The sequence below is a fragment of the Erythrolamprus reginae genome, chromosome 4 (genome assembly GCF_031021105.1).
Source record: "Erythrolamprus reginae isolate rEryReg1 chromosome 4, rEryReg1.hap1, whole genome shotgun sequence".
Classification (NCBI taxonomy): domain Eukaryota; kingdom Metazoa; phylum Chordata; class Lepidosauria; order Squamata; family Dipsadidae; genus Erythrolamprus; species Erythrolamprus reginae.
Genome location: NC_091953.1, coordinates 9,133,296 through 9,160,683, shown reverse-complemented (window position 1 = coordinate 9,160,683; position 27,388 = coordinate 9,133,296). Strand labels below are relative to the sequence as shown.

The following is a 27,388-nucleotide window of genomic DNA, read 5'->3' as shown; positions in this document are numbered from 1 at the left end:
TCTACTACTCTTTCAGTAAAATAATATTTTCTCATGTTGCTCCTATCTATCCATCCTAATATATAATACAGGAAATAGAATAAGGACAGACTCGATGGACCATGAGGTCTTTTTCTGCCATCAATCTTCTATATTTCTATATGAGACCACGAATTATGTGGTTAGGAGAAAAAGGTCTATTTTTTATTTTGCAGGGTGTAACTTTCTCCTTGCATCTTTTATGTTCAATTCTTGCACCCCATCCTGAAACATATATGATAGTTTGTGCCTTTCCTTCTTATTCTTCTTCGCTCTCGATCGTTTTTATTATCTACCACTGCATTGTAAGTCTCCTACCATACATATATTTTTCATATCCTAATTCTGTTATTTCTTTTAATATTTTTTGTAGAAATCCTTCTGTTTGATATTTGGTGCATAAGATGTTACCAATAGAAATTTATTTGGATTAGTTTTAATTTCCGCTAATAAAATTCGGCCTTCCTTATCTCTAAATATTGTCTTCGAATTAATCCAAGTAAACACAATAATGATGCGGCCCTCAATGAAATCGAAACACCTTTGACATAACATAACATAAAACATAGCATATAACAACATAACATAACATTGGAACAGCTTGCATTCAGAAGTTTAGAATGCTCCAACATTGGAAGTTTTTAAAAAGATGTTGGATAACCATCTGTCTGAATAGTGTAGGATTTCCTGCCTAAGCAGGGGGTTGGACTAGAAGACCTCCAAGGTCCCTTTCAACTCTGTTATTATTACTATTATTATAAAATAACATAACAATAATAATAACAGAGTTGGAAAGGACCTTGAAGGTCTTCTAGTCCAACCCCCTGCTTAGGCAGGAAACCCTACACTACTTCAGACAATGGTTATCTACATCTTCTTAAAAACTTCCAGTGTTGACACATTCACAACTTCTGGAGGCAAGCAGTTCCACTGATTAATTGTTATAACCATCAGAGCTGGACAAGAGTAACGGATGGAAGAACATTAAAGAGATCTAGCCTAGAACTAAGGAGAAATTTCCTGTCAATGAGAACAATTAATCAGTGAATGGCTTCTTCCAGAAGTTGTGAATGCTCCAGCATTAGAAGTTTATAAGAAGAAGTTAGAAAGCTACTTGCCCAGAATATTCTAGGGTTCCTACTTGAGCAAAAAGGGGTTGGAATAGAAACATTATTCCATAACACATGACACAAAAGATACTACTAGATAGCCGCCATTCTTAGCTAACATAATACTGTATGAAATATCTGCAGGTGGCTTCAGTCTGCTTTTCACAACCGTTAACAGAGAAGAGTTGGTGCAGGTGCTAAATTTTCCTGCAAATTAGAATCCAGTAAATGCTGTTTAATCACTTTCCCCTTTCTTTCTTCCTTTCTTTGATCAAAAAAACCCCTTACAGACCCTGTCGAAGGGAAGCTTAATCTGACAAAATTCTGCCCTCACCAGACCTGGAATTATCAGCTACAATTAAACAGATTTAGACAGGACTCGGAGAAAATCAATTTGGATGGAGATCAAACAGATTTAAGGCGGGCGTAAGGATTTATTGAATCCAGTCTCGAAGTGTAATACTGTAAAGCGGGGGGGGGGGGGGGGGGGTCAAACTTGATTTCATTGAGGGCCCCGTCAGGGTTGTGTTTGACCTCGGGTCAAACAGGGGGAGCATGGCCAGATTGACATTACTCATTGAGGCTCAGTTTTAGCCGCAATGGTCTTCTGCAGCCCTCTGCCAGCTAAAATAGAGCCCCAATGGGTTGCATGTGGTCTCCCCAAGCGCCATTTTTGCTGGCAGAGGCACTGACGGCTAATCCTTTACTGTTTCCAGGTGGACCCGCAGACCAGATCTAAGCACCTTGTGGACCACATCTGGCCTGTAGGCCTTGAGTTTGATACCCACCCCGCTGTAGAGCATTTGGGGCAAACCTAAGTAGAACTGAAATTAATGGAAGAAGTTTAGTCTGGACATCAAATGGACCCCGTTATCTTTAGGCATATAAATCTGAGCTCCGCGTGAACTGAATTACAGTGTACCTCTACTTACAAACTTAATTCGTTCTGTGACCAGGTTCCATTCCGTGACCAATGTTTGTAAGAAGAAGCAATTTTTCCCATAGGAATCAATGTAAAAGCAAATAATGCATGCGATTTGGGGAAACCACAGGGGAGGGTGGAGGCCCTGTTTCCTCCCAGGAGATTCCTAGAAAGGCCCCCTAGAGGCTTCTCCCCGCCTTTTCCAGCCCTGTTTCCTCCCAGGACATTCCTAGAGAGGCCCCATAGAGGCTCCTCCCTGCCTTTTCTGGCCTATTTCCTCCCAGGAGATTCCTAGAGAGGCCCCATGGAGGCTTCTCCCTGTTTTTTCCGGTTACAGTTTCGGAGGCTCGGGTTTGTAAGTGGAAAATGGTACTTGGGAAGAGGCAAAAAAATCTTGAACACCCGATTCTTATACTAGAAAATTTCGTAAGTAGAGGCGTTCTTTGGTAGAGGTACCCTTGTATTACCTCTCCTCCAGGATCTTTTGAGAGCTGCAGGGGATTAATAATCACCTTTCCAACCCGAAATACCTGTGAACAGCAAGTGCATTTTCTCAAGGCATTTTTCAGTTCAATAATTGATGCCTACCCTTCATGCTGTTGAAGGTTGAATAATACCCCGAGTTATTTATGGAAGCCACACTTGTTCATTCTGATTGTTATCCAGTTTATTCTGATGGTTATCCACCTTCAGAAGAGGCTGTGACTGTAAAGACTGTAAAAATCTGGTTTAACTTTAGAGGATTTACAGGTGAAACTTGAAAAAATCAGAATATCGTGCAAATGTTCATTTATCTCAGTATGTAACTTAAAAGGCGAAACTTAATATATGAGAGATACTCATAACATGCAAGGCAAGATAGTTGAAGCCGTGATTTGTCATAAGTGTGATGATTATGGGGTACATTATGGGGTACATACAAATTGAACGGGTCCAAAGACGGGCTACAAGAATGGTGGAAGGTCTTAAGCATAAAATGTATCAGAAAGACTTATGAACTCAATCTGTATAGTCTGGAGGACAGAAGGAAAAGGGGGGACATGATCGAAACATTTAAATATGTTAAAGGGTGAAATAAGGTCCAGGAGGGAAGTGTTTTTAATAGGAAAGTGAACACAAGAACAAGGGGGACACAATCTGAAGTTAGTTGGGGAAAGATCAAAAGGCAACATGAGAAAATATTATTTCACCGAAAGAGTAGTAGATCCTTGGAACAAACTTCCAGCAGACGTGGTTGGTAAATCCACAGTAACTGAATTTAAACATGCCTGGGATAAACATATATCCATTGCAAGATAAAATACAGGAAGTAGTATAAGGGCAGACTAGATGGACCATGAGGTCTTTTTCTGCCGTCAGTCTTCTATGTTTCTGTTTCTACAGCTTATGAAAACCCCAAATCCCCCATCTGAGAAAATTAGAATATTACATGTGATCAATAAAAAATGCCTTGCATGTAATGAGCCCCTCTCATATATTACGTATCACCTTATCACTTGCATTGCTGAAATAAATGAATGTCTGCACGATATTCTAATTTTTCGAGTTTCACCTGTAAATGTTTGATTTAAAGGAGTGGCTTATAAGGCCCACAGGTAACAGGTGTGCCTAACCCAGGGGGCTTGGCTGTGGTGAAGGGAGAATCGTAGCCTCTTTTATGTAAACCACAACACCAGAGAATGAATTGTCTGCAGATTCGGAACCTACCAGAGACCTGCTTCCTGGTTAGTAGAGGATTTAACAAGTTGTCTGAACTCCTGATCCATGACTTGGAGTAGCCATGCATTACTACCGTATTCTCACTTATTAAAAAATATTGGATGCTGTTAGCTCAGTATTAAAATGTTTGAAAAATGTCCTGAAACTTCAGATGGTGCAGAATGCAGCTGCGAGAGCAATCATGGGCTTTCCCAAATATGCCCATGTTACACCAACACTCCGCAGTCTGCATTGGTTGCCGATCATTTTCCGATCACAATTCAAAGTGTTGGTTATGACCTATAAAGCCCTTCATGGCACCGGACCAGATTATCTCAGGGACCGCCTTCTGCTGCACGAATCCCAGCAACCAGTTAGGTCCCACAGAGTGGATCTTCTCCGGGTCTTGTCAACTGAAGAATGTCGCTTGGCGGGACCCAGGGGGAGAGCCTTCTCTGTGGCGGCCCCGGCCCTCTGGAACCAACTCCCCCCAAAGATTAGAATTGCCCCCACCCTCCTTGCCTTTCGTAATCTGCTTAAAACCCACCTCTGCCGTCAGGCATGGGGGAATTGAGACCCTCTTGCCCCTAGGCCTTTACAATTCTATGCATGGTATGTATGTATGTATGTATGTATGTTTGGTTTTGGGTTTGTTTGTTTTTTTAATATTAATGGGCTTTTAATTATTTCTAACATCAGACTACTATTGTACACTGCTTTATTGTTGCTGCTAGCCGCCCCGAGTCTCCGGAGAGGGGCGGCATACAAATCCAATAAATAAATAAATAAATTATACAGACAACCACTCCACCCCACTGCTTAAGTCTTTTCCAACTTTCCGGAGGGCAGTATCCTGGCATCTTTCAACGTGGTTGCCATCGCTGGCCATGGCAGTTGGGGATGATGGAAACAAGTTGCAAGATAGATGGGGAACATTGCAAAACAAAAACCTACCAAACCCCCTTTCGTTGTTGTTTCTGCATACGGTGGCCTTCTTCGGCTCTGTAAAACCTCACACTCGTGCCAATGTGATTAATCACCGCAGAACAAGCCTATTCTCCATAAGTGTAACTACCATGTCTCAAAGCAGTGAATTTCATGAATTATACATCGTGTGAAGATATAATGCCAGCGAACTGCATCTATTGCTATTCAATTGATTGGTTGAACCAGGATTAAGCTTTCGGTGGGGAGGGGAGCGGAGCAAGAGAAAAAATTATGATTTTTTTTTTAAAAAAAATAATGAATATAGGAAAAAGATGGGGGAATCTATCTGCTTTCTTCAGAGCCATGTGTAATTATTCAGACTGCAATTACGTTTTACCCTTTACTTCCTAGCTGCTATGATTTATCCAGGGGTACTCCGCATGAGGAAATGGCTCAGCGGGCCATTAAATTTATTTATGTATTTCTTTGATTTATATCCCGCCTTTATTACTTGATAAGTAACTCAAAGTCAGCAAACATATTTAATATTCCTTCCTCTTTCTGTTTCCTCCACAGTAACAGCGGTGTAAGGAAGGCTGGTGTTAGGACTCTGTCGAAAACAGTTGGGTTGGCAATACAGTGATCCCCCGTTTATTGCGTCCCCAACCATTGCGAACAGGGTACTTCGCTATTTTTCAACCCGGAAGTCAAAAATACCATCTACGCATGCGTGCCGGGCACGCATGCGTAGATGGCAGCGGCTTCCCTGGGTCTTCCCCCTCTTGCTGGCGTCAGCGAGGAGTTTCCCCACCGCCCACGCAAACTCCTCGCTGCCGCCCCGCCCTTCGCCCGCCCACGCCGTTCATTCTCGCCGCTTTTGAGCTGAGTCCGGGAGCGAATTCGCTCCCGGACTCAGCTCAAAAGCGCCGATAGCAAGCGGCAAGGAACGGCTTGTCTCGGCGCTTTCGAGCTGACAGCTCGAAAGCGCCGAGACAAGCCGTTCCTTGCCGCTTGGTATCGCTGGTTTTGAGCTGAGTCCGGAAGCGAATTCGCTTCCGGACTCAGCTCAAAACCGCCGATAGCAAGCGGCAAGGAACGGCTTGTCTCGGCGCTTTCGAGCTGTCAGCTCGAAAGCGCCGAGACAAGCCGTTCCTTGCCGCTTGGTATCGGCGGTTTTGAGCTGAGTCCGGAAGCGAATTCGCTTCCGGACTCAGCTCAAAACCGCCGATAGCAAGCGGCAAGGAACGGCTTGTCTCGGCGCTTTCGAGCTGAGTCCGGTCAGCTCGAAAGCGCCGAGACAAGCCGTTCCTTGCCGCTTGCTATCGGCGCTTTTGAGCTGAGTCCGGAAGCGAATTCGCTTCTGGACTCAGCTCAAAAGCGCCGAGAGCCAGCGCCCCCCGGACCCCCAACCCGGGTTTGGGGGGCTGCTAGGAAGCCCTCCATGCCGGCGGCAAACAGCCGCCCCGCCCCCAATCTTCGGCTCCTCGCTAGCGCTGTGGGAGTAAAAACACCGTCTGCACATGCGCAGACGGTGTTTTTACTTCCGCATCGCTACTTCGCGAAAACCCGCTCGTTGCGGGGGCTCCTGGAACGGAACCCTCGCAACGAGCGGGGGATCACTGTATACTAGGCAATATACTAAAATTACTTACGGGACCGTCTTCTGCTACATAAATACCAGCGGCCGGTTAGGTGCCACAAAGTTGGCCTTCTCCAGGTCCCGTTGACCAGACAATGTCGTCTGGGGGAACCTAGGGGAAGAGCCTTCTCTGTGGCGGCCCCGGCCCTCTGGAATCAGCTCCCTCCAGAGATTCGTACAGCCCCTACCCTCCTCGCCTTCCGCAAGAGTCTCAAGACTCACTTATCACTCACTGTTTTTTCTCCTCTTTGCTTTTTAGTATAAAAAAGAGGGCTCTACCGTGACGAGTTACTGCAACGAGACTCTACCAGGCTGGGTCCATGATGTCCTGGGCCATAATTGGGCATGTTTCACTGGAATCAAGGTCTCGCCTTCGCGTCCCCAAGTTCGTGTGCATCAACTACCTCCATGGAAGAGCTCGAGAAGGTGAGTTCCGTTTAGCAAAATGACGCAGAAGACCTGCCTGTCCTGTCGTAATTCAGAGGATGGCGGTCAACTCTGCTGGTTTTCCTTCAGGCCGCTATAGCAACAGTGCTTTTGTGTTGTTGTTGTTGTTGTTAAAGATGAAGTAGTCGCTAACAGGGAGTACATTGGGATGTATGATTTTATGAACAACAGTTAAATCAGTTTGGAGGCGGCGTAGCTGTAAATTTTCTAAACGTAATTGAAGTCTGGAGGTGTAAGGTCATTTGTTGGGTGAGGAGGAGTGGAGGACTCTTCTTGTGGAGTATTTCTGGACTCCTTCAGTTGTATTCATGTCTGTTATGCAGTGTGGATTCCATACAGGTGAGCTGTATTCAAGAATTAAGGGGCGAGTACAAGTGCACTAGAGTGCCTTCCGTCCCCTGTCCTATTGCTCTCCTATATCTCCTATACCTTTCTTCTATTCCTATATCTCTCCTTCTATTCTTTCATTGATACGTTCTATTACTATACCTTCTTTTCTATTATTTCTTAGATATATTTTACTATGAGTATCTCCTCTATAACCTTCATCATGTATTTTACTATGTGTATGTAGATATATACCCACTAAAACCCTCATTGTGTATTGGACAAAATGAATAAATAAAATAAAAATAAATAAAATTAAATTGGTCTGACAAATGTTTTGTATGCTCTGGTTAGTAGATTGGTGTTTCTAGAGAAGAAGCTGCGTAGAATTAAGTTTGTGACTCTTAGTGCTTTTTTGGTTAGGGGCCTGAATTTAGGTATAGTTAGGTTGTAATTATAAAAAATAAAACTTTGCTTCATTTAATTAACTGGCAACACCTTTTCTCCAGAATTCAACAGAGGTTCCACGTGACCAACTACGATTTTGTGAAAGCCATCAATGCTGTTCAGAAATCATGGAGAGCAACTATCTACAAGGAATACGACAGGCTTACTATACAAGACCTCGTTCGGAGAGCTGGGGGATTGAGATCCAAAACTCCCAGGTAAAGCGAGTCGCGTGCCAGTGGGTAGATTTAGGCAAAGAGATGTGCCGCGGAGCCCAGAGACGCTTAGCATTAAGTAGGCAATGACAAATTGTAGGCGATGTGTTTGTTTAAAAACCTGAAACACGTACTTGAGCACATGTTAAGGTGGGGAGAACGTTCAGTGGGACAGAGGGCATTAGTTATCACTTCAAATTCCTTGGTCTCTGTAGCTCAATTATCTGTACTGGAGGCAATTTGATGGTGCAGTATTGAGCCATTCAAAATCATCACACTGTTTTAAGCACTCGATAGTCATTTTAAAAAGAAACGTTTGTGACCAGTCTTACACTCCTTGTCGGAACTATGTTCAATTTTGCTAAGGGCTTCTTACTTTAGCCTCTGAAATGAAGTGCTTACTCGGGGGGGGGGGGGGGGGGGGCATAAGTGCCAATAATCTTTCTTTATCGGTTTGCTGTGATTTTATTTCACCTCTGCATATAACAAGAGAGCTCCTGTGGGAGAACTTTTGGAAAGGGTTTTTTCCGCTACACTAGTAAAGATCTTAGACAGAGCGGAAGCGAAGCTCATAGCAATTAATTGTTCCATTTGTCAAATTGAAAGATGCCAAGGTACACATTGGAGGGTAGTGTGGAGGTCTAATGGTTCAGATGTTGGACTTGTTGACCGGTAGGTCAGCAGCTTGAGATCTGAGCACCACATGATGGGGCGACCTCCCCATTACTTGCCCCTGTGGGAAGAAATAGCCATTCATCCCATTACTTGGCCCTGTTGGAAGAAATATCAGTTCTAAGCCAGGAGAAAGGCACCAGAGAAAAAAAGGGAGGTTGATTAGAAAGAGGGTTTAATGGTGAAGCAGAAACAGCAAGCCCATGGTTCTAGGCAGCTGACCATATGGAGCCAGTATAATATTGTTTTTATCGTTGTTGTGAGCCGCCCCGAGTCTTCGGAAAGGGGCGGCATACAAATCTAATAAATTATTATTATTATTATTATTAATTATTATTATTATTATTAGTTGAGAATGGGGTGTGGGTTATACTTTCTCCTGGACATTGGACTTTAGCTTCCTATTCCTGTGCAAGAATATGTATTCTATTAGCTGTTTTAGGGGTTATGTAGAGGTCATACCTGACTCTATAGGTTGTCTGAGCTAAATTTGGTTGAAATTATTTAGGATGATGCAATAATTAATGAATTTGCCCTGTTTTGGCTCTTGGGTGAGGGATAAGAGCCGGGGTGGCGCAGCAGGTAGAGTGCTGTACTGCAGGCCACTGAAGCTGACTTGTAGATCTGAAGGTCAGCGGTTCAAATCTCATCACCGGCTCAAGGTTGACTCAGCCTTCCATCCTTCCGAGGTGGGTAAAATGAGGACCCGGATTGTGGGGGCAATAGCCTAGCTCTGTTTTAAAAAGTGCTATTGCTAACATGTTGTAAGCCGCCCTGAGTCTAAGGAGAAGGGTGGCATAAAAATCAAATAAATAAATAAATAATCTACCTTTATTTAGACTTTGCTGCAGGGAGCAGCGGATTACCAAATCTTCATTTCTAAAAGTTTCATTTCAGATCAGTATCTGCCTAGGAGCAGGGAGCTGGGGCTCTGAGTTTCTGTGTCCCTGGAGATTATTTTTATTTCTCTTTTAGGGGAAACATTTTATCCTGCCCTTTTAAAATCTTCCTCAAAATATTTCATTCTTCTAGGGTGGCTTCCCACACCCCGATGCCCCGTTTCCTGCCAACCTAGGAGTTCGAAAGCAGTCCATTTTTTAATTTTTTAAAAAATTAAAAAACTCATTGATTTTTATCCACCCTGATACCAACGATACATTCACATTCCTTTTACTTTTTGTAGGCCAAAACCTGCTCCCCTCTCTTCCGAAATACTCGAAGAGGTTTCCAAACTGCCAGAATCGTGGGACTGGAGAAATATGAAAGGTGTTAATTACGTCAGCCCAGTACGAAATCAAGGTACATTCTGTTTCTCCAACCCTGCTTTTGACTTAACTGTTTTGCAACGCTTTTGCAAAAAAAAAAAAAAGTCCTTCAGTGGGTATTCATGGGGATCTGTGGTTGTGTCTCTGCAATTGTGTGTTTGGGATAATTATCACCCTCCCAAAAACACTGTGAGCACCAAGGGGGCAAAAAGCAGCTATGTGTTCATTTCTGGCAAAGTTAGCCTGTCGGTGGCGGAGGAAATTGAGCTCCAAATAGCATATTTACTATGCTGGAAGTAAGCGGTAGACTTGAGATAATATTAGTGATTTTGTTCTGACCCAAGAAACAGGTTGTCATATTTCTATTTCTTCTTCCCTTTCTTATTCTTGTCATTTGTCCTTCTTTCTTTTTTTAAAAAAATAATTTATTAAATATATACATTAAAACAGAAAGAAAACAAAGAAAAAACAGAACAATGATATATACATATAACATACAACAACAACAAAATAAACCATCCTGCTTTATACATGGATTATTTGGTATCATAGCTTAGTATTGACACCACCTAAATAGCGGTGTAATTGGTTTGCAGCTCATACATAATTTAAAAAAAATATTTTCCTTTTATTAGTTATTACATATATATACATCTTGTTAGTTTTCCTGTTAATATATCCATTTTATTTCATTTTATCAATGGTATAGAAATGCTTTATATTAATAATATTTCCTCTTAGGATCTATTTGATTTTTCTCTCTAAATTAAATTTTTTATTCCCATTTTTCTTTTATTTTGTTTTTTGTCCTTCATCATATACCTGGACCAGGCGCATTACTTGTACAGTGATACCTCTACTTAAGAACGTCTCTATTTAAGATCTTTTCTAGATAAGATTTGTTGTGATTCAGTCTGAGGCTCCTCAGGGAACGGCTGGAACTCTGCCGGCTCCATGCTCAGAGGGGGAGGACGAGGAACAGGAGGAGGAGGAGGACCAGGCAGACCGGGAAGAGGAATGTCAGGACGAGGAGGAGGGGGAACAGCCTGAGACCCCTGTGGGGGAGCTCTCCCCAGCGAGTAGCCTGGAGTCATTAGATGAGAATGCACAAGCCATCATAGATATGAGGCAGAGAAGGGCAGCACAACGAAGGGGACAATTAGCCAGGTATTTCCATCCCTAGTAGGCAACAGCTGGGTTTGGGTGTGGTTCTCCTCAGAAAGGTTGAAAAGGCAGGCCCGCTCTGTATTGTGGAGAGTTATCTTTTGGGAGTCCTGTGACCTTGCTTCGATCCTTGGCGTCTCTGATTCTGGCTTGTGGCCTCGAAGGCTGAAAACTTGGGGGAGGCGTGGGTTTTCTTATCTACAGTGGTGTGTCTGCCAGCAAGAAGCCTCTTGTATTGTCTGGCCGTCGTGACTCTTCTGTGAAGCTTCATAGCATTCCAGTTTGTAAGAACAGTTTTTGTTATCTGTGTTTGTTTTCAAAGATATAAAATGACTTTGCTTTTTACCAGCGTGTCTGGATACTCTTTTTAGTTGGTGTTGACGTCTGGGGGAACCCAGACAGAACAAGAACCAGGTGTTCAAGATTTTTTGCCTCTTCTCAAGAACCATTTTCTACTTAAAAACCCGAGCCCGGAAAAATTTCCCAGGAAATTTGAGAGCGGCACGAAGGCCCAGCCAGTTTCCTGCCATTTTCTCTTTAATCCTGGCCATCTGGGCTGCCAGAGGAGTCTTTTAGTGGCGCTTAAGGAGGCTTTGGCAGTCCAGAGCAAACAAGGCATTTTCCTTTCTCTGGGCGCTTGGACAGGGAATAAACCTCTGTCAGCGGCCAGAAAAAAGAAACACTCCCTCCGCTCTGGGCAGCCAAGGAGTAACCATAGTGAAGGAAAGGCGCTGGCTACAAAGCGAGTGAGCGAGAGGAGAGGGGAGCCCTTCAGCATGGGAAGGAAGAGGAAGCAGGTAGCAGCAGCCTCACGCCAGGTGTATGGGAGGCACGTGCTCCTCCTCGCCGCCTCAGAGTCCCTCTCTTTTTTTTTAAAGCCTTAAAGTTTTGGATTTTTTTGATTCACCTCACCTCACCTTCTTCCTTCGGCAGTGACCGTCCTCCTCCTCTTCTTCCTCCTCCTCCTCCCGCCCAAATTCCGAGCTGTTATTTCTTTCCTAGTGGATTTGCACACATTAATTGCTTTTACATTGATTCCTATGGAAAAAATGCTTCTAATTACAAACTTTTCTACGTAAGAACCTGGCCACAGAACAAATTAAGTTCTTAAGTAGAGGTACCACTGTATACTCTTCTGGACTGTCATGGGCACACGGGCGCCTGTCAGTGCGAGATTCAGCTTCTGCACAGCGGAGCAGGCGAAATCTCATGCCAGGACACACTCGCGCGTGAGATTTCGCCTATTTTCAACCAATGACCCTCTGGGTGAAGAAATATTTCCCTTCATTTGTCCTCACTTTCTTAGGGAGTGTCCCCTCGTCCTAATATTGTGTGATAGAGAAAAGAATTTTTTTCTATTCACCTTTTCTATCCCATGCATGATTTTATACACTTCGATTAAGCCAGCTTTCCTGTAACCTCCGTGTTACTCACCGAACGAATGATTCACTTAACCACTGTGGCAAGAAAGGTTGTAAAAATTGACAAATGTATATTTTCTTTTATGGTACACTGGGAGCATATACACCAGGACAAATTCCTTGTGTGTCCAATCACACTTGGCCAATAAGGAATTATATTCTATTCTAAAATGGGAGGGAAAAACCCCACCTTAGTTCATGTCCTACGAAAATAGACTAACAATCCTGGGCCTAGAAAGCCTAGAACTGCGGCGCCTAAAACACGATTTGAGTTTTGCCCACAAGATCATATGCTGCAACGTCCTACCGGTCAATGACTACTTCAGCTTCAACAGCAACAACACAAGAGCAACAGATTCAAACTTAATACGAACCGCTCCAAACTTGACTGTAAAAAATATGATTTCAACAATCGAGTTGTCGAAGCGTGGAACTCATTACCGGACTCAATCGTCTCAACCCCTAACCCCCAACACTTCTCCCTTAGACTCTCCACGATTGACCTCTCCAGGTTCCTAAGAGGCCGGTAAGGGGCGTACATAAGTGCACTAGTGTGCCTTTCATCCCCTGTCCAATCGTCTTCCATTTCTCTCACTTTTCATATATATTTTCTTCCTTTCATATATCCTCTCCTATAAGTTCACTTTTACTCTTATATACATTTATTTATTTATTATTAAGATTTGTATGCCGCCCCTCTCCGCAAACTCGGGGCTACATTACTACATGTCTATTTTTTCTTCCTATGTATTTATGTATTGGACAAAATGAATAAATAAATAAAAAATAAATGTCTGTCTCGCTTAGCGACAGGTGTTTGGGGTTCAATTGGGGTCGTACGTCGAGGCCTACCTGTGCAAAGAGCCTTGCTCCCATCGGTCAGCGTTTCATTCTGTACGTTTTACTGCACAAGTCAGGCAATTAAAAACTAAAATGGTACCTGCATAGGTGTAATTTTTTGAGGGGGGAAAATGTGTTTTTCTCCTGGTTCTTCCCACCTCCTTCCTCTCAAGATGCAATTTTGGCTCCTAAATATCACCCTCAGTCCGTGGGGTCCTTTCTTTTGTTAAGGTACCTGGAATAAGTCTTGGGTTGAAAGAAAAGCACAATTCAACCCACCTTTGGCCTGCAGGAAACGGCATTGTTCCACCACAACATTTTGTCAGGTTTCAAAAATTCTGACTCAATTACCTCAAATTCCAGTCGCGAAACAGAAGAGGGATGAATAAACTTATTTCGCCTAATGCAGCCGTTTCCTTGGGTTGCTAAGCAGCTGATAAAGAAAGTTGGGATATTAGGCAGGGCCATTTAGCACAGTTAGTGTATTTTATTTTATTTATTTAAGAGGGGAGAAAAAAATCTAGCGCCTACGTATCCGCTCGGAGCGTAAGAGGCCTATAGAGCCGGTTTTGACAAACGGTTAAGGCACGAAGAGACCGTGAGTTTTCAGTCCTACCTTAAGGCATGGAAACAGGGTGACTTGGGGCCAATCCTCAAGAGACTCTGAGTTTTAATCCTGCCTTAGGCGTGAAAGCCAGCTGGGTGACTTCAGGCCAGGTAGTCTCTCTTAATGCAGTTCATCTCACAGGGTTGTTTTTGTGAGCAAGGGGAAATAGGAGTAAGAAGGAACTTTACATACATTCACTGACTTGAATTGCTGTTTATTTTAAGGGGGGGGGATATAAAGAACTAATAAAAACAAATAAGATAGAGAAGTTTGTTGTTTAGTTTGATTAAAATGTCTTCAAAGGTTTTTCCTACTCTCTCTCTCTTCCCCGCTTCCTCCCTCTCTTCTTCCCTCTCTCCACTCCCTCTCCCTCTCCTCTTTCTCCCTCTGCCTCTACCTCCTTCTCTCTGCCTTTCTCTCTCTCCCTCTCTCCCTCTGCCTCTTTCCCTCTGCCCCTCCCTCCTTCCCTCTGCCTCTCTCTCTCCCTCTGCCTCTCTTCCCTCTGCCTCCCTCTCTCCCTCTGCCTCTCTCTCTCTCCCTCCCTCTCTCTTCCTCTCCCTCTGCCTCTCTACCCCTGCTTCTCCCTCCCTCTCTCCCTCCTTCCCTCTGCCTCCCTCTCTACCCCCATCTGCCTCTCCCTCCTTCCCTCTCCCTCTGCGTCTCTCTCCTTCCCTCTCCCTCAGCCTCTCCATCTTTCTCTCTCACTCTCTCTGCCTTCCTCTGCCTCTCTCTCTCCCTCTGCCTGTCTCTCCCTTACTCCCTCTGCCTCTCCCTCCCTCCCTCTCCCTCTCTCCCTCCCTCCCTCTCCCTCTGCGTCTCTCTCCTTCCCTCTCCCTCTCTCTCCCTCAGCCTCTCCCTCTTTCTCTCTCACTCTCTCTCCCTTCCTCTGCCTCTCTCTCTCCCTCTGCCTGTCTCTCCCTCACTCCCTCTGCCTCTCTCTCCTTCCCTCTCCTTCCCTCTCCCTCTGCCTCTCCCTCCCTCCCTCTCCCTCTGCCTCTCCCTCCCTCTCCCTCTGCGTCTCTCTCCTTCCCTCTCCCTCTCTCTCCCTTCCTCTGCCTCTCTCTCTCCCTCTGCCTGTCTCTCCCTCACTCCCTCTGCCTCTCTCTCCTTCCCTCTCCTTCCCTCTGCCTCTCCCTCCCTCCCTCTCCCTCTGCCTCTCCCTCTGCCTCTCCCTCCCTCCCTCTCCCTCTGCGTCTCTCTCCTTCCCTCTCCCTCTCTCTCCCTTCCTCTGCCTCCCTCTCTCCCTCTGCCTGTCTCTCCCTCACTCCCTCTGCCTCTCACTCTCTCTCTCTCTGTGCCTCTCTCTCTCTTTGTCTCTCTCCCTCCTTCTCTCTCCCAGCTCAGAGCTAAGGAGTTTCTCGTTTCGAAGGAGCTCAGTGGTTGGCTGACTTTATTCCTGCTTTCTTCTCCACAGCCGCCTGTGGCAGCTGCTATGCATTTGCTTCGATGGGCATGCTGGAAGCCAGGATTCGCATCCTCACCAACAATTCTCAGACTCCAACACTGAGCCCTCAGCAAGTTGTTTCCTGCAGTGAATACTCCCAAGGTAAAGTAGGGTTGTGTAGCATCTGGATGGGGGGGCGGGATTAAAAACCTGGGGGCATATTTTGAACTGTCCACTGACTGAAAGGTGTGTGTGTGCACATGCTAGCATGCGCGCACTTACCCACACCCATTCACTCCCTCCCTATGCATGCACACCCCCTATGCTGCTTCTGCACATGCGCACAATCCCATATGCCCCATCCTTGTTCATGCGCACAGGTCTCCCTGAAACCTGGGACGGTGAAAAAATGGCCGAATGGGCAAAACCGGAAGTTTGGAAAAACTTGGGGGGGAAAGGTTTGGAAAGTCCTTTTTCCAAACTTCTGTTTTGCCTGTTTTTCACACACCAGGAATTCAGGAAGCATCCCGAAGCCTCCAGAGTGTGAAGAACAGCACAGTGGGTAAACCGGAAGTCTGTTTTTCCGACCCTCCGATTTGCCCGTTGGGCAATTTTTACCCAGTTTGCCCATTGGATGCTCGCGCACGAGAGATTTCACTGATTTTTGGTGGGTTTTTTTGCTTCCACAAAGCAAAAAAGTAGTCAAAAGTCAGGGAAATCTCATGCACGCGACTGTCCTTGTGTGAGATTCGACTTCCTACGCATGCGCAGAAGCCAAATTTTATATGGTCACGCACGCGCATGCATCGGGAATCTCGGAGCTGCAACCGCACCAGTAGTGGTGGCAACAGGGAACCCCCGTCTGGTTGACAGCTAAGCCTTTAAGACTTCTTCAAATTGTAGAGTTAACTATCCGGAATTGTTATAATTTATTTTCTTTCTTTCTTTCTTTCTTTCTTTCTTTCTTTCTTTCTTCCCTCCCTCCCTCCTTTCTTTCTTTCTTTCTTCCCCCCCTCCTTTCTTTCTTTCTTTCCTTCTGTCTTTCTTTCTGTCTTTCTTTCCTTTTTTCTTTCTATCTTCTCTCCCTCTCTTTTCTTTCTCCCTCTTTCTTTCTTTCTTTCTTTCTTCCCTCCCTCCTTTCTTTCTTTCTTTCTTTCTTTCCTTCTGTCTTTCTTTCTGTCTTTCTTTCCTTTTTTCTTTCTATCTTCCCTCCCTCTTTCTTTCTTTCTTTCTTTCTTCCTCTCTTTCTTTCTTTCTTTCTTTCTTTCTTCCCCTTTTAGGTTGTGATGGTGGGTTTCCTTACCTTATTGCTGGAAAATACCTGCAAGATTTTGGCATCGTTGAGGAGGCCTGCTTTCCTTACAAAGGCACGGGTTCCCCTTGCGCTCTTCCGGACGACTGTTACCGCTACTATGCCTCCAACTACTATTATGTAGGCGGGTTTTACGGCGGGTGCAACGAAGCCTTGATGAAACTGGAGCTCATTAAGCATGGACCAATGGCCGTTGCTTTCGAAGTCTACAACGACTTCATGTACTACTCGGGCGGAATCTACCACCACACGGGTCTGATGGACCCTTTTAACCCTTTTGAACTGACCAACCACGCCGTTTTGCTCGTGGGGTATGGCAGCGACCCCAATTCTGGCCAGCCGTTCTGGATCGTGAAGAACAGTTGGGGGACCTCTTGGGGCGAGGAAGGTTATTTCCGGATCCGAAGAGGCTCTGACGAATGTGCGATAGAGAGCATAGCGGTGGCCTCTACACCCATACCTAAAATATAGTGGTGGGATTAATCTCAGAAGACCTCTGTCCAGAGAGCAGGCTTGCCCACCCTAGAAGTGCAATGAATATTCCTTACAATTAGTCCTTGACTTATGACCACTATTGAGCCCATTTCCGTTGCTAAGCAAGTGAGTTTTGATCCAATTTGCAGCCTTTTTCCCCCCACTATCGAGTAAAATCTACTTACCTTCCTTACTGGTTCGGAAGTGTGCATTGTGCACATATACACCACCATCACACTGCCGCCCCGAATATTCGGAGAGGGGCAGCATACAAATCTAATAAATTATTATAATTAATTATTATTTTACCCTCTGCGCATGCTCAGGAGGCTTTGCGCATGCGCAGAGGGTTTTTAAAAAATGGTGACGTCCAGATTGGTGAGTGGAGCCTCGCTCTGCCAACGCTGCTACCAGTTCTCAGAACCACCAGCGCCCGTCGCTACCGATATGCCCAGACCAGGCCTAACTGATAGCATTTCACCCCTGTATTAAGGGATCCCTGTAGTTGCAACACAACTATTAAAGCAATCCAGCTTCCTCATTGATTTTGCTGATTAGAAGGTTGCAAAAAGTGATTACATGACCCCAGCACACTACAACCAGCATAGGTCCATGCCAGTGGCCAAGCATCTGAATATTGATCTTGTGATATCTCTGAGTTACAACCGTGGTAAGTGCAAAACAATCACAAGTTATCTTTTTTCAGTGCCTTCGTAACTTCAAACAGTCCCTAAAAGAATTAATTTATTAATTGGACTTGTATGCTGCCCCTCTCCGTGGACTCGGGCCGGCTCACAACGTATCAAAAAAGCAATATACAATAACACATCTGAAATCCAATTAGTATAAATAATCTAAAACCATTCTAAAAAGACATTAAAAATCAGTCATTCAGATTCAAACCACAAACATGCCATATATTAGTTAGCCAGAGGCTAGGCCAGTGATGGCAAACCTTTTTTCCCTTGGGTGCTGAAAGAGCATGCGTGCGCAGTATCGCATATGTGCGAGTGTGCACGCCAATAATTCAATGCCTGTGGAAGGCAAAAATGGCTTCTGCCTCCTGGAGACCCTCTGGTGGCCGCAAATGGCCTGTTTCCCAACTTTTGGTGGGCCCACTAGGATTGTGTTTTGCCCTCCCCAGGCTCCAAAGGCTTCCCTGGAGCCAAGGGAGGTTAAATGCCCTCCCCCATCCCCATGGAGGCTCTCTGGAAGCCAAAAACACCCTCCCAGAGCCTCTGTGCGAGCCACAAATCAGCTGGCTTGCACATATATACATGCTGGAGCTGAGCTAAGGCAACAGCTCACATCCCAGCAGATATGACTCCGCTTGCCACCTTTGGCCCCCGTGCCATAGGTTCGCCATCACTGGGCTAGGGGTCAAGTGACCCCAAGCTTGGCAGCATAAATAGGTTTTCAGATTCTTGCGGAAGGCAAGGAGGGTAGGGGCAGTAGAAATCTCCAGAGGGCCGGGCCCCCCACAGAGAAGGCTCTTCCCCTAGGCCCCACCAAGCAACATTGTCTAGTTGACGGGACCTGGCGAAGGCTGACTCTGTGGGACCTAACCAGACGCTGGGATTCATGCGGCAGAAGGCGGTCCCATAATTGTTGTAAATCGAGGACTATCTGTACACATTGAGCAAGGTGAATGGCTTTGCGTTCCCTTCCTACGGGACAAGATTTGCTTTTGTTATTTTCCAAACGGTGGTCAAAACGAAAGCCATAGTGATTAGAAGACAAGGTCAAAGAACTGGCCCTAAACCAAGGTGGCTGACTCATCTAACCACTCTTAATTCAGTTCAACTTTTGCAATATGTTAGCATGAAGAAACCTTGACAATGGATTCATGTTCTCAACTTTCAAGCCAGAATTGGCAACCATGATTGGAAGCAAAGTTACTCATCGTAATCAGTGTTATTTCGGCTTGGCGTGATAAAATGGTGAATCCATCAGGAAAGGATAGTGATTTAAGTAAATACTTGGGGAATGGTAGTTTCGAATGGAAGGCTAGCAATGACGGGCTCCCCAACGCTGGCGCTACTGGAAGGCTCTTGGTGACCGCTGCAGGCATGGGCGTCAGCGTGAGATTTGGTTTCTGCACATGCTCCGGAAGTCAAATCTCACACGAGGGCGTGTGAGTGAGATTTCGGTGATTTTTGCTGACATTTTTGCTTCGTGCATGCAGAAATTGCCCAAATCTCACTCTCGCTTCCTCATGCGAGATTCTGGTGCATGCGCAGAAGTCGAATCTCGCACCGATGAGTACGCCCGCCTGCCGGTCAGCTGGAGCTGTGTGCGCAGCTCCATTTTCGCTACCGGGATGCCGTATTGCCCCATAGTAGCTACAAACCGCTACTGAAACTACACCGATACTGAAGCTACACAAGAACAAGGGGACACAATCTGAAGTTAGTTGGGGGAAAGATCAGAAGCAACATGAGAAAATATTATTTTACTGAAAAGAGTAGTAGATCCTTGGAACAAACTTCCAGCAGACGTGGTTTGTAAATCCACAGTAACTGAATGTAAACATGCCTGGGATAAACATATATCCATCCTAAGATAAAATACAAAAAATAGTATAAGGGCAGACTAGATGGATCATGAGGTCATTTAGAACCAAAGAACTAACATTAAAACTAACTAAGTTCTCACTGAACTGAAGTCAGAACTGAGAAAGTTTCTTGGAAACATTTTCAAAGAAGAAATCCAAAAACATTCAGTTACTTTTTGCAGGGGAAAACCTTTGGAACATGGATCATGTTCCTGAAAATTTCTTAGCCATATTAATCAGGTTTCTTAGGATAAAGTAATATACCCCATGCTTGAGTGTCATATAAGAAAATAGTATACTGCTCAAAAAAATAAAGGGAACCCTCAAATAACACATCCTACATCTGAATGAATGAAATATTCTCATTGAATATTTCATTTGCACAACTATTCCATTTGCACAACAGCATATAAAATAGACTCAATCACTATTGCTTCCTAAGTGGACAATTTGATTTTACAGAAGTTTGATCTACTTGAAGTTATATTCTGTTTTTCAAGTGTTCCCTTTTTATTTTTTTTGAGCAGTGGATATTTTAATGTTTACAATCCAGCTACAATTTCAATTACTGAATATTCGCTCTGTTATTCTCACACACTTTCTTTCCTCGCTCAGCTGCCTTTTCCCCTCACCTTTGATTTTATTTGCCAGAAATATTTTTCTAATCCGCAATGCTATTTTTTAAAAAATTGCCGTGCCTTAACAAAAGAAATGAAGAAACTTGAACGTAGAAGAGAGTCTTGCATGCAAAATGATGATACTTTACTGTGATTTTGTGTGTGTATGTGTGCATAATAAAGGGAAACTTCTAGGTATTTTTGAACGAAATACCTGGGATGACAACATTTGTGTGATCCACAATTTGAACAATGCCGTAGAACCTTATTGTTTCCTTCTTTTGAAGATCATCAGGGTTGTTTTTTATATGATTCTGAAATAAAATGTTTTTCTGTTGCCTTGGGAGTTCTTTAAATAAAGCTTTCTTATTGCCTCTTTTAAGACTCGGTGGGAGGTTGAAAAAGGGACATGATATTTTTGTGTGGGAACCACATACAGTTGCTGCAGTGGAATTACATCTTTTAAAGAACTTTTCTCCCTTGCAATATACCGTCCGACAAATTTGGGCCTTTAATGCAATTTGTTCCTAAAGCATCATACATTAAGATGTCGTATAGTCAATACAATTGAAGTATAACCTATACAATAATTTCTCCCTCGCGTCGCATCGACGCTTAAAATTGGATAACCGTGTTTATTGGGAGGATAATTTGGGACCACATTTAAGACTTTTGGGCAGCCCTGGGACCTCAGGAATTGGATGTTTGTTATAAGGTGGACTCGGGTTATTGTGGGGAAACTACAATATTGAACATATTACGAGGGTCGGCCAGAAAGTAATGCACCACATTTTTTTCTTCAACAATTATTTATGGAACACAATGAGACTTACACACAAGAAAGAATGATGTTTTTTCTACACTCCCTATTTTTCCACATAATCTCCGTCCCGCTCCATGGCCTTCCTCCAGAGAGACACAAGGGTGTGTATGACTTGTAGGTACCACTCCTTGTTCTGGTCACGAAGCCATTTCTGCACTGTGCGAATCACCTCTAATAGCCTCACCCTCTGTGCCCAGTGACTAACCGTACTTCTGTCGACTGCAGATTCTCCATAAACTGTACACAAACGTTTGTAAATGTTCCCAACAGTTTTTCCGCAGTGAGAAATTCAATGACAACATGCTGCTTGTTATCAGATCAGGTGGGGTTTCCCAAGGAGGGGAGCCTCAGGGGAATCCCAGCAGTGCAAAAACGGGTGCTTCGCTGGCAACGGAAGTCCAGAGGCGGGGCATCCCAGGGGTGGCGGTGGGTTTGTAAGGTGAAAATAGTTTGTAAGAAGAGGCAAAAAAATCTTAAACCCCCGGGTTTGTATCTCAAAAAGTATGTATGACGAGGCATTTGTAAGATGAGGTATCACTGTATTTACTTCTTTATACTACCACTACTACTATCGATAATGTACATACAATAAACTAGTATCTTACTAGCACCTGAACTATCTTAGTTCAATAACTCACAGGAACCAACTTTACAGCGTTACAGCTTCTTCAAAGCACACTTCTCATGAACAGCAACAGAACACAGCTAACAGCGAACAGACAGAGCAGGAAGCTCTTGCCTAGTTAAATGCTTTTTACATAATTGCTAGGTTACTGGACAGTCAACTGCCTCTGAATGACTCGGCATTCTTAACTCAGGCTTGCTTTCTGCATTATGATATTACCTAGGGATTTTTAATTTCTGACATTTGTAACAAACTCAAACTCAACCCGGATAAGACAGAGTGGCTGTGGGTTCTGCCTCCCAAGGACAATCCCATCTGTCCGTCCATCACCCTGGGGGGGGGAATTATTGACCCCCTCGGAGAGGGTTCGCAACTTGGCCGTCCTCCTCGATCCACAGCTCACATTAGAAAACCATCTTTCAGCTGTGGCGAGGGGGGCGTTTCCCCAGGTTCGCCTGGTGCACCAGTTGCGGCCCTATTTGGACCGGGACTCACTGCTCACAGTCACTCATGCCCTCATCACCTCGAGGTTCGACTACTGTAATGCTCTCTACATGGGGCTACATTTGAAAAGTGTTCGGAAACTTCAGATCGTGCAGAATGCAGCTGCGAGAGCAGTCATGGGCTTACCTAGGTATGCCCATGTTTCACCAACACTCCGCAGTTTGCATTGGTTGCCGATCAGTTTCCGGTCACAATTCAAAGTGTTGGTTATGACCTTTAAAGCCCTTCATGGCACTGGACCAGAATATCTCCGAGACCGCCTTCTGCCGCACGAATCCCAGCGACCGATTAGGTCCCACGGAGTGGGCTTTCTCCGGGTCCCGTCAACTAAACAATGTCGGTTGGCGGGCCCCAGGGGAAGAGCCTTCTCTGTGGCGGCCCTGACTCTCTGGAACCAACTCCCCCCAGAGATTAGAACTGCCCCTACTCTCCTTGCCTTTCGTAAGCTCCTTAAAACCCATCTTTGTCGTCAGGCATGGGGGAACTGAGACATCTCCCCCGGGCATATACAATTTATGCATGGTATGTTTGTATGTATGTTTGTTTAGTAAATGGGGTTTTTAAAATCAAACCGGGTTTTTAAAATATCTTAAATTATATTTGGATTTGTTATAAATTGTTTTATTCTGTTGTGAGCTGCCCCGAGTTTTCGGAGAGGGGCGGCATACAAATCTAAATAATAAATAAAATAAATAAACATACATCACTTACAGACGCCATTTTGAAACACTGCTGCACCTACGAGGTGGTATTTGCTAATTATCTGAACTACTCAAAATGTCCACTACTGGTTCTACAGAACTGGTCACAACCAGTTGAATCCCACCTCTGGTTTATATCCTTATGTTAGACCCAAAGATAAATAGCATCTCCATACCATTCAAAGAAGACAATAAAAAGAAAGGAAGCACAAAGACAAAGTCCAGCAGCCAACCCTCAGTTAAGCAGTGAGTTATTTATAAAAATAATAAAGGCAAGATAAAAATAAAAAGTAATTATGTAATGGCTGGATTTTGCTGCCAGGGCACATTTCCCGTTGCAATAGGCCGTTTAAATATAGTAAGCAATCTTACCCAATTTTTAGATAATGAGCTGCAATTCTTCTTCCCATCCTCACGGCTTCTACAGATACTCTGGGATTTGAACTCGGAGCAGACCAGTTGTAGCAAGTTGTAGCCATCTGGTTGTGCAGAGAAAACAATTGCAATGAATTAACCGGAAGGTTAACTCACAAACATTCATCTGTGGGAGAATAAAACAAAATACATTGGTGCCTCTACCTAAGATCGCCTCTGCTTACGAACTTTTCGAGATAAGAACCGGGTGTTCAAGATTTTTTTGCCTCTTCTCAAGAACCATTTTCCACTTACAAACCCGAGCCTCCGAAACTAACTGGGAAAGGCAGGGGGAAGCCTCCGGGGGGCCTCCTGGGAGGAAACAGGCCAGAAAAGGCAGGGAGAAGCCTCTGGGGGGGCCTCTCTAGGAATCTCCTGGGAGGAAATAGGGCCGGAAAAAGCAGGGAGAAGCCTCCATGGGGCCTCTCTAGGAATCTCCTGGGAGGAAACAGGCTGGAAAAGGCGGGAAGAAGCCTCCATGGGGCCTCTCTAGGAATCGCCTGGGAGAAAACAGGGCCTCCACCCTCCCTGTGGTTTCCCCAATCACATGCATTACAGTAGTCCCTCGCTATACCGCGCTTCACCTACTGCGGCTTCACTTCATCGCGGGTTTCTGAGGAAGTCGATCGGCAGATTTAAACAGCCCGCCGAACTCGATCGGCAGGTTTTTAAAAAAAAAAAAAAAATCTAAAATTATAAATACTGTATTTAAATACTGTATCTAAAATAAATACTGTGTGGGAAGGGTTTATAAACACTTAAAACAATGAAAACTTACCAAACAATTACAATATAAATAATTAAATAAGTACTATCAGTCGATAAATTCCCCATCGCGGATTTCACCTATCGCGGCCAGGTCTGGAACGTAACACCAGCGATAGGTGAGGGACTACTGTATTTGCTTTTACATTGATTCCTATGGGAAAAATTGCTTCGTATTACAAACTTTTCTACTTAAGGACCTGGTCACAGAATGAATTAAGTTCATAAGTAGAGGTACCACTCTCTCTGTGTGTGTGTGTATCTCCTCCCTATAATGTGTGCTGAGAATTTTGAAAAGATTCATTAAATGATTTGCAACCAATGGCTGGCCTGCCTTTGTCTGGTTTTTTTTTAAAAAAAAAAAAAAGATAACACAATATATATATTTTTGCAGCTGTCTGTAGAAGTCACAGCTTTGCCAGCAAATTTTTGAGCCCCCAGGCTCATAATCGATGACAGAAAGGAACAGTATCCATACAAGCAATGGTACGTCTGCTCAGATCAAATCCAGTTTTGCCAAAGGAATTTTTCACATTAATTTTCATGTGCAATTTCCACATCTGAGCATGTGCCAGGATTCCGGTTTATGGGACTGAATGAAGGCAGACTTGATCAGGCAGCTTCTGTATCATGCAATCTACTTAACTTGAGCTACAGAGGAGTGAGGAACAAAAATGGTCAGACTCAATTAGATCCCTGTATTAGATCCCTGTATTAGAGCTAGACTTATGGTTGGGGGTTACCACAATGTAAGGAACTGTATTAAGGTGTCACAATATTAGAAAGGTTGAGAACCAGTGCCATAGAAGGACCCTGGAATTAATGAGGCCCCAGTAGCAGGCTGGGCTATATACACGTAACAACAAAAATAATGCAATCAGTATTTATTCAACGGTGAGGCTATAAATACTTCAGCGTTTTTTTAAAAAATGCCCACAGTCTTGTTGACAAATGCAAGAAAAAACAAGAAATTCTTATTCGCATTTTTTCTCTCTACATCTGGTTCTGTCCCCTTCCGTCGTGTACACTCAGAATCCGTTTTCCAAGCCCAGCCGGTGGGAGACGCAGCCTACTCTTTATTTAACTAAGCCTGCCTGAAACGTTTCTAAATTAAGATGCACTAAATTGCTACTTGTTCCTCGGTTGCACGGGGAAAAGGTGGGGATACGAAAGCCTTTTTTCTCCGCAGGTATAAAACTCTCTCTTTCTTTCTTGACCTTTGCTTGGCAAGAAAGTAATAATGATCTTTGCAAATGGCACCTCGGAATAGTAATCTAGTGCGCTCCGTGGGCCACTTTCACATCAGGACAAACCTGTGGGTTGGTGGTGGGGTTTTCCGCAATGGAAACAATGCTCATGTTCAAAGACCTCTCCTCTTTCACGTTTTTTTAGCGCAGTGATGGTGAGCCTTTTTGTCACCGTGTGCCAAAAGTATGCACACCCGTGAGCACCAGCCAGTAGTGCCCTGCACCCAGCCATTAGTGTGCAGTTGCGATTGGGAAAATGGAGCTGTGCGCAGAGCTCCAGCTGACCGGCGGGCGTTCATGCACATTGGCATGGATCCTATTCTTTTTATTATGTTTGTGAGTGACATAGCGGAATGTTTGGTAGGGAAGGTTTGCCTATTTGCCGATGGCACTAAAGTGTGCAAAAGGGTTGATATTCCTGGAGGCGTCTGTAATATGGCAAATGATTTAGCTTTACTAGATAAATGGTCAAAGCAATGGAAACTGCAGTTTAATGTTTCCAAATGTAAAACAATGCACTTGGGGAAAAGGAATCCTCAATCTGAGCATTGTATTGGCAGTTCTGTGTTAGCAAAAACTTCAGAAGAGAAGGATTTAGGGGTAGTGATTTCTGACAATGTCAAAATGGGTGAACTGCGGTCAGGCGATAGGGAAAGCAATTAGAATGCTTGGCTGCATAGCCAGAGGTATAAGAGGAAGAGGGAGATTGTGATCCCACTGTATAGAGTGCTGGTAAGACCACATTTGGAATCCTGTATTCAGTTCTGGAGACCTCACCTACAAAAAGATATTGACAAAATTGAACGGGTCCAAAGATGGGCTACAAGAATGGTGGAAGGTCTTAAGCATAAAATTGTTCAGGAAAGACCTAAAGGACTCAATGTGTATAGTCTGGAGGACAGAAGGGAAAGGGGGAACATGATCAAAACATTTAAATATGTTAAAGGGTTAAATAAAGTTCAGTCAAGGACTTGACAGTTCATTTGAACGATGATGATCATTCAAGCCACTCCCACCTGGTCACATGGCTGGCAAGCCACTCCTATCCAATCACGTGACCATTAAGCCACACCCACAAAATAAGCCACACCCAAAGTGTGGCAGTAAAATTTTTGGCTGCCCATTACTGCACGCACCCCATTTTGGATCAACCTTTGCCAGCCCAAATTCCCTGCCTTTGCAGAGGCAGCAACACTCCTTCTCCAGCCAACCTCATGCTCTGGGCAACAGATAGCCAGCAGGACCGCGGAGGAGCGAGCCACTCCAGCATGCTGCTGCTGGCACGCCACCCTTGGACCAATGCTCTGTTCTAGGCAGGAGCAAGCTCAGCCCAGCCTGAGTGACCTGCAGCCCGGCCTGCGCGACCTGGGGACCACAAGCTGGCTCGCCCCACTTGGCCTGGCTTCGCCAACAGCTGGTTTGCGTATGCAAGCTTCCCATGGTGCACTACGAGAGGGCGAGCTTGCATCAGGCCAGAAAGAAAGACAAGTGGCCCTTACTACAGCAACATCCAAGGCTCGCTCCCTCCCCAAAGCTGCTTAACATAGAAACATAGAACATTGACGTCAGAAAAAGACCTCCTGGTCCATCTAGTCTGCCCTTATACTATTTCCTGTATTTTATCTTAGGATGGATATATGTTTATCCCAGGCATGTTTAAATTCAGTTACGATGGATTTACCAACCACGTCTGCTGGAAGTTTGTTCCAAGGATCTACTACTCTTTCAGTCAAATAATATTTTCTACTGTTGCTTTTGATCTTTCCCCCAACTAACCTCAGATTGTTTCCCCTTGTTCTTGTGTTCACTTTCCTATTAAAAACCTCCTGAACTTTATTTAACCCTTTAACATATTTAAATGTTTCGATCATGTTCCTTCCTTTCCCTTCTGTCCTCCAGACTATACAGATTGAGTTCATGAAGTCTTTCCTGATAAGATTTATACTTAAGACCTTCCACGATTCTTGTAGCCCGTCTTTGGACCCGTTCAATTTTATCAATATCTTTTTGTAGGTGAGGGCTCCAGAACTGAACACAGTATTCCAAATGTGGTCTCACAAATAGGAACCACAACAGGAAAGGTTCATAGTGCAGGAACCCTAAAGCTACCCTCAATGAAATTTGAGTTTGACCCCCACCCTTGTATTAAAGGAACAAATGCCCTACCATCTCCTACGTACCTTCTCATATTGGTTGCTTCCCAGAATACTGTAGTTGCTTTCTTTCTACAAAAATGGATACCGCAGGCCC

At 44.4% G+C, this 27,388-nt stretch overlaps 1 protein-coding gene across 1 annotated transcript; it reads left to right on the top strand.

Annotated features, from left to right (window-relative positions):
* The first annotated feature begins 2,956 nt into the window (after positions 1-2,956).
* CTSC (cathepsin C) lies at positions 2,957-20,419 on the top strand. The gene is given in 6 exon segments (XM_070751520.1): positions 2,957-2,961; positions 6,521-6,739; positions 7,597-7,752; positions 9,605-9,720; positions 15,133-15,264; positions 16,383-20,419. Coding segments are annotated over 6 exon segments (1,131 nt in total). The 3' UTR covers positions 16,886-20,419.
* The last annotated feature ends 6,969 nt before the right edge of the window (positions 20,420-27,388 follow it).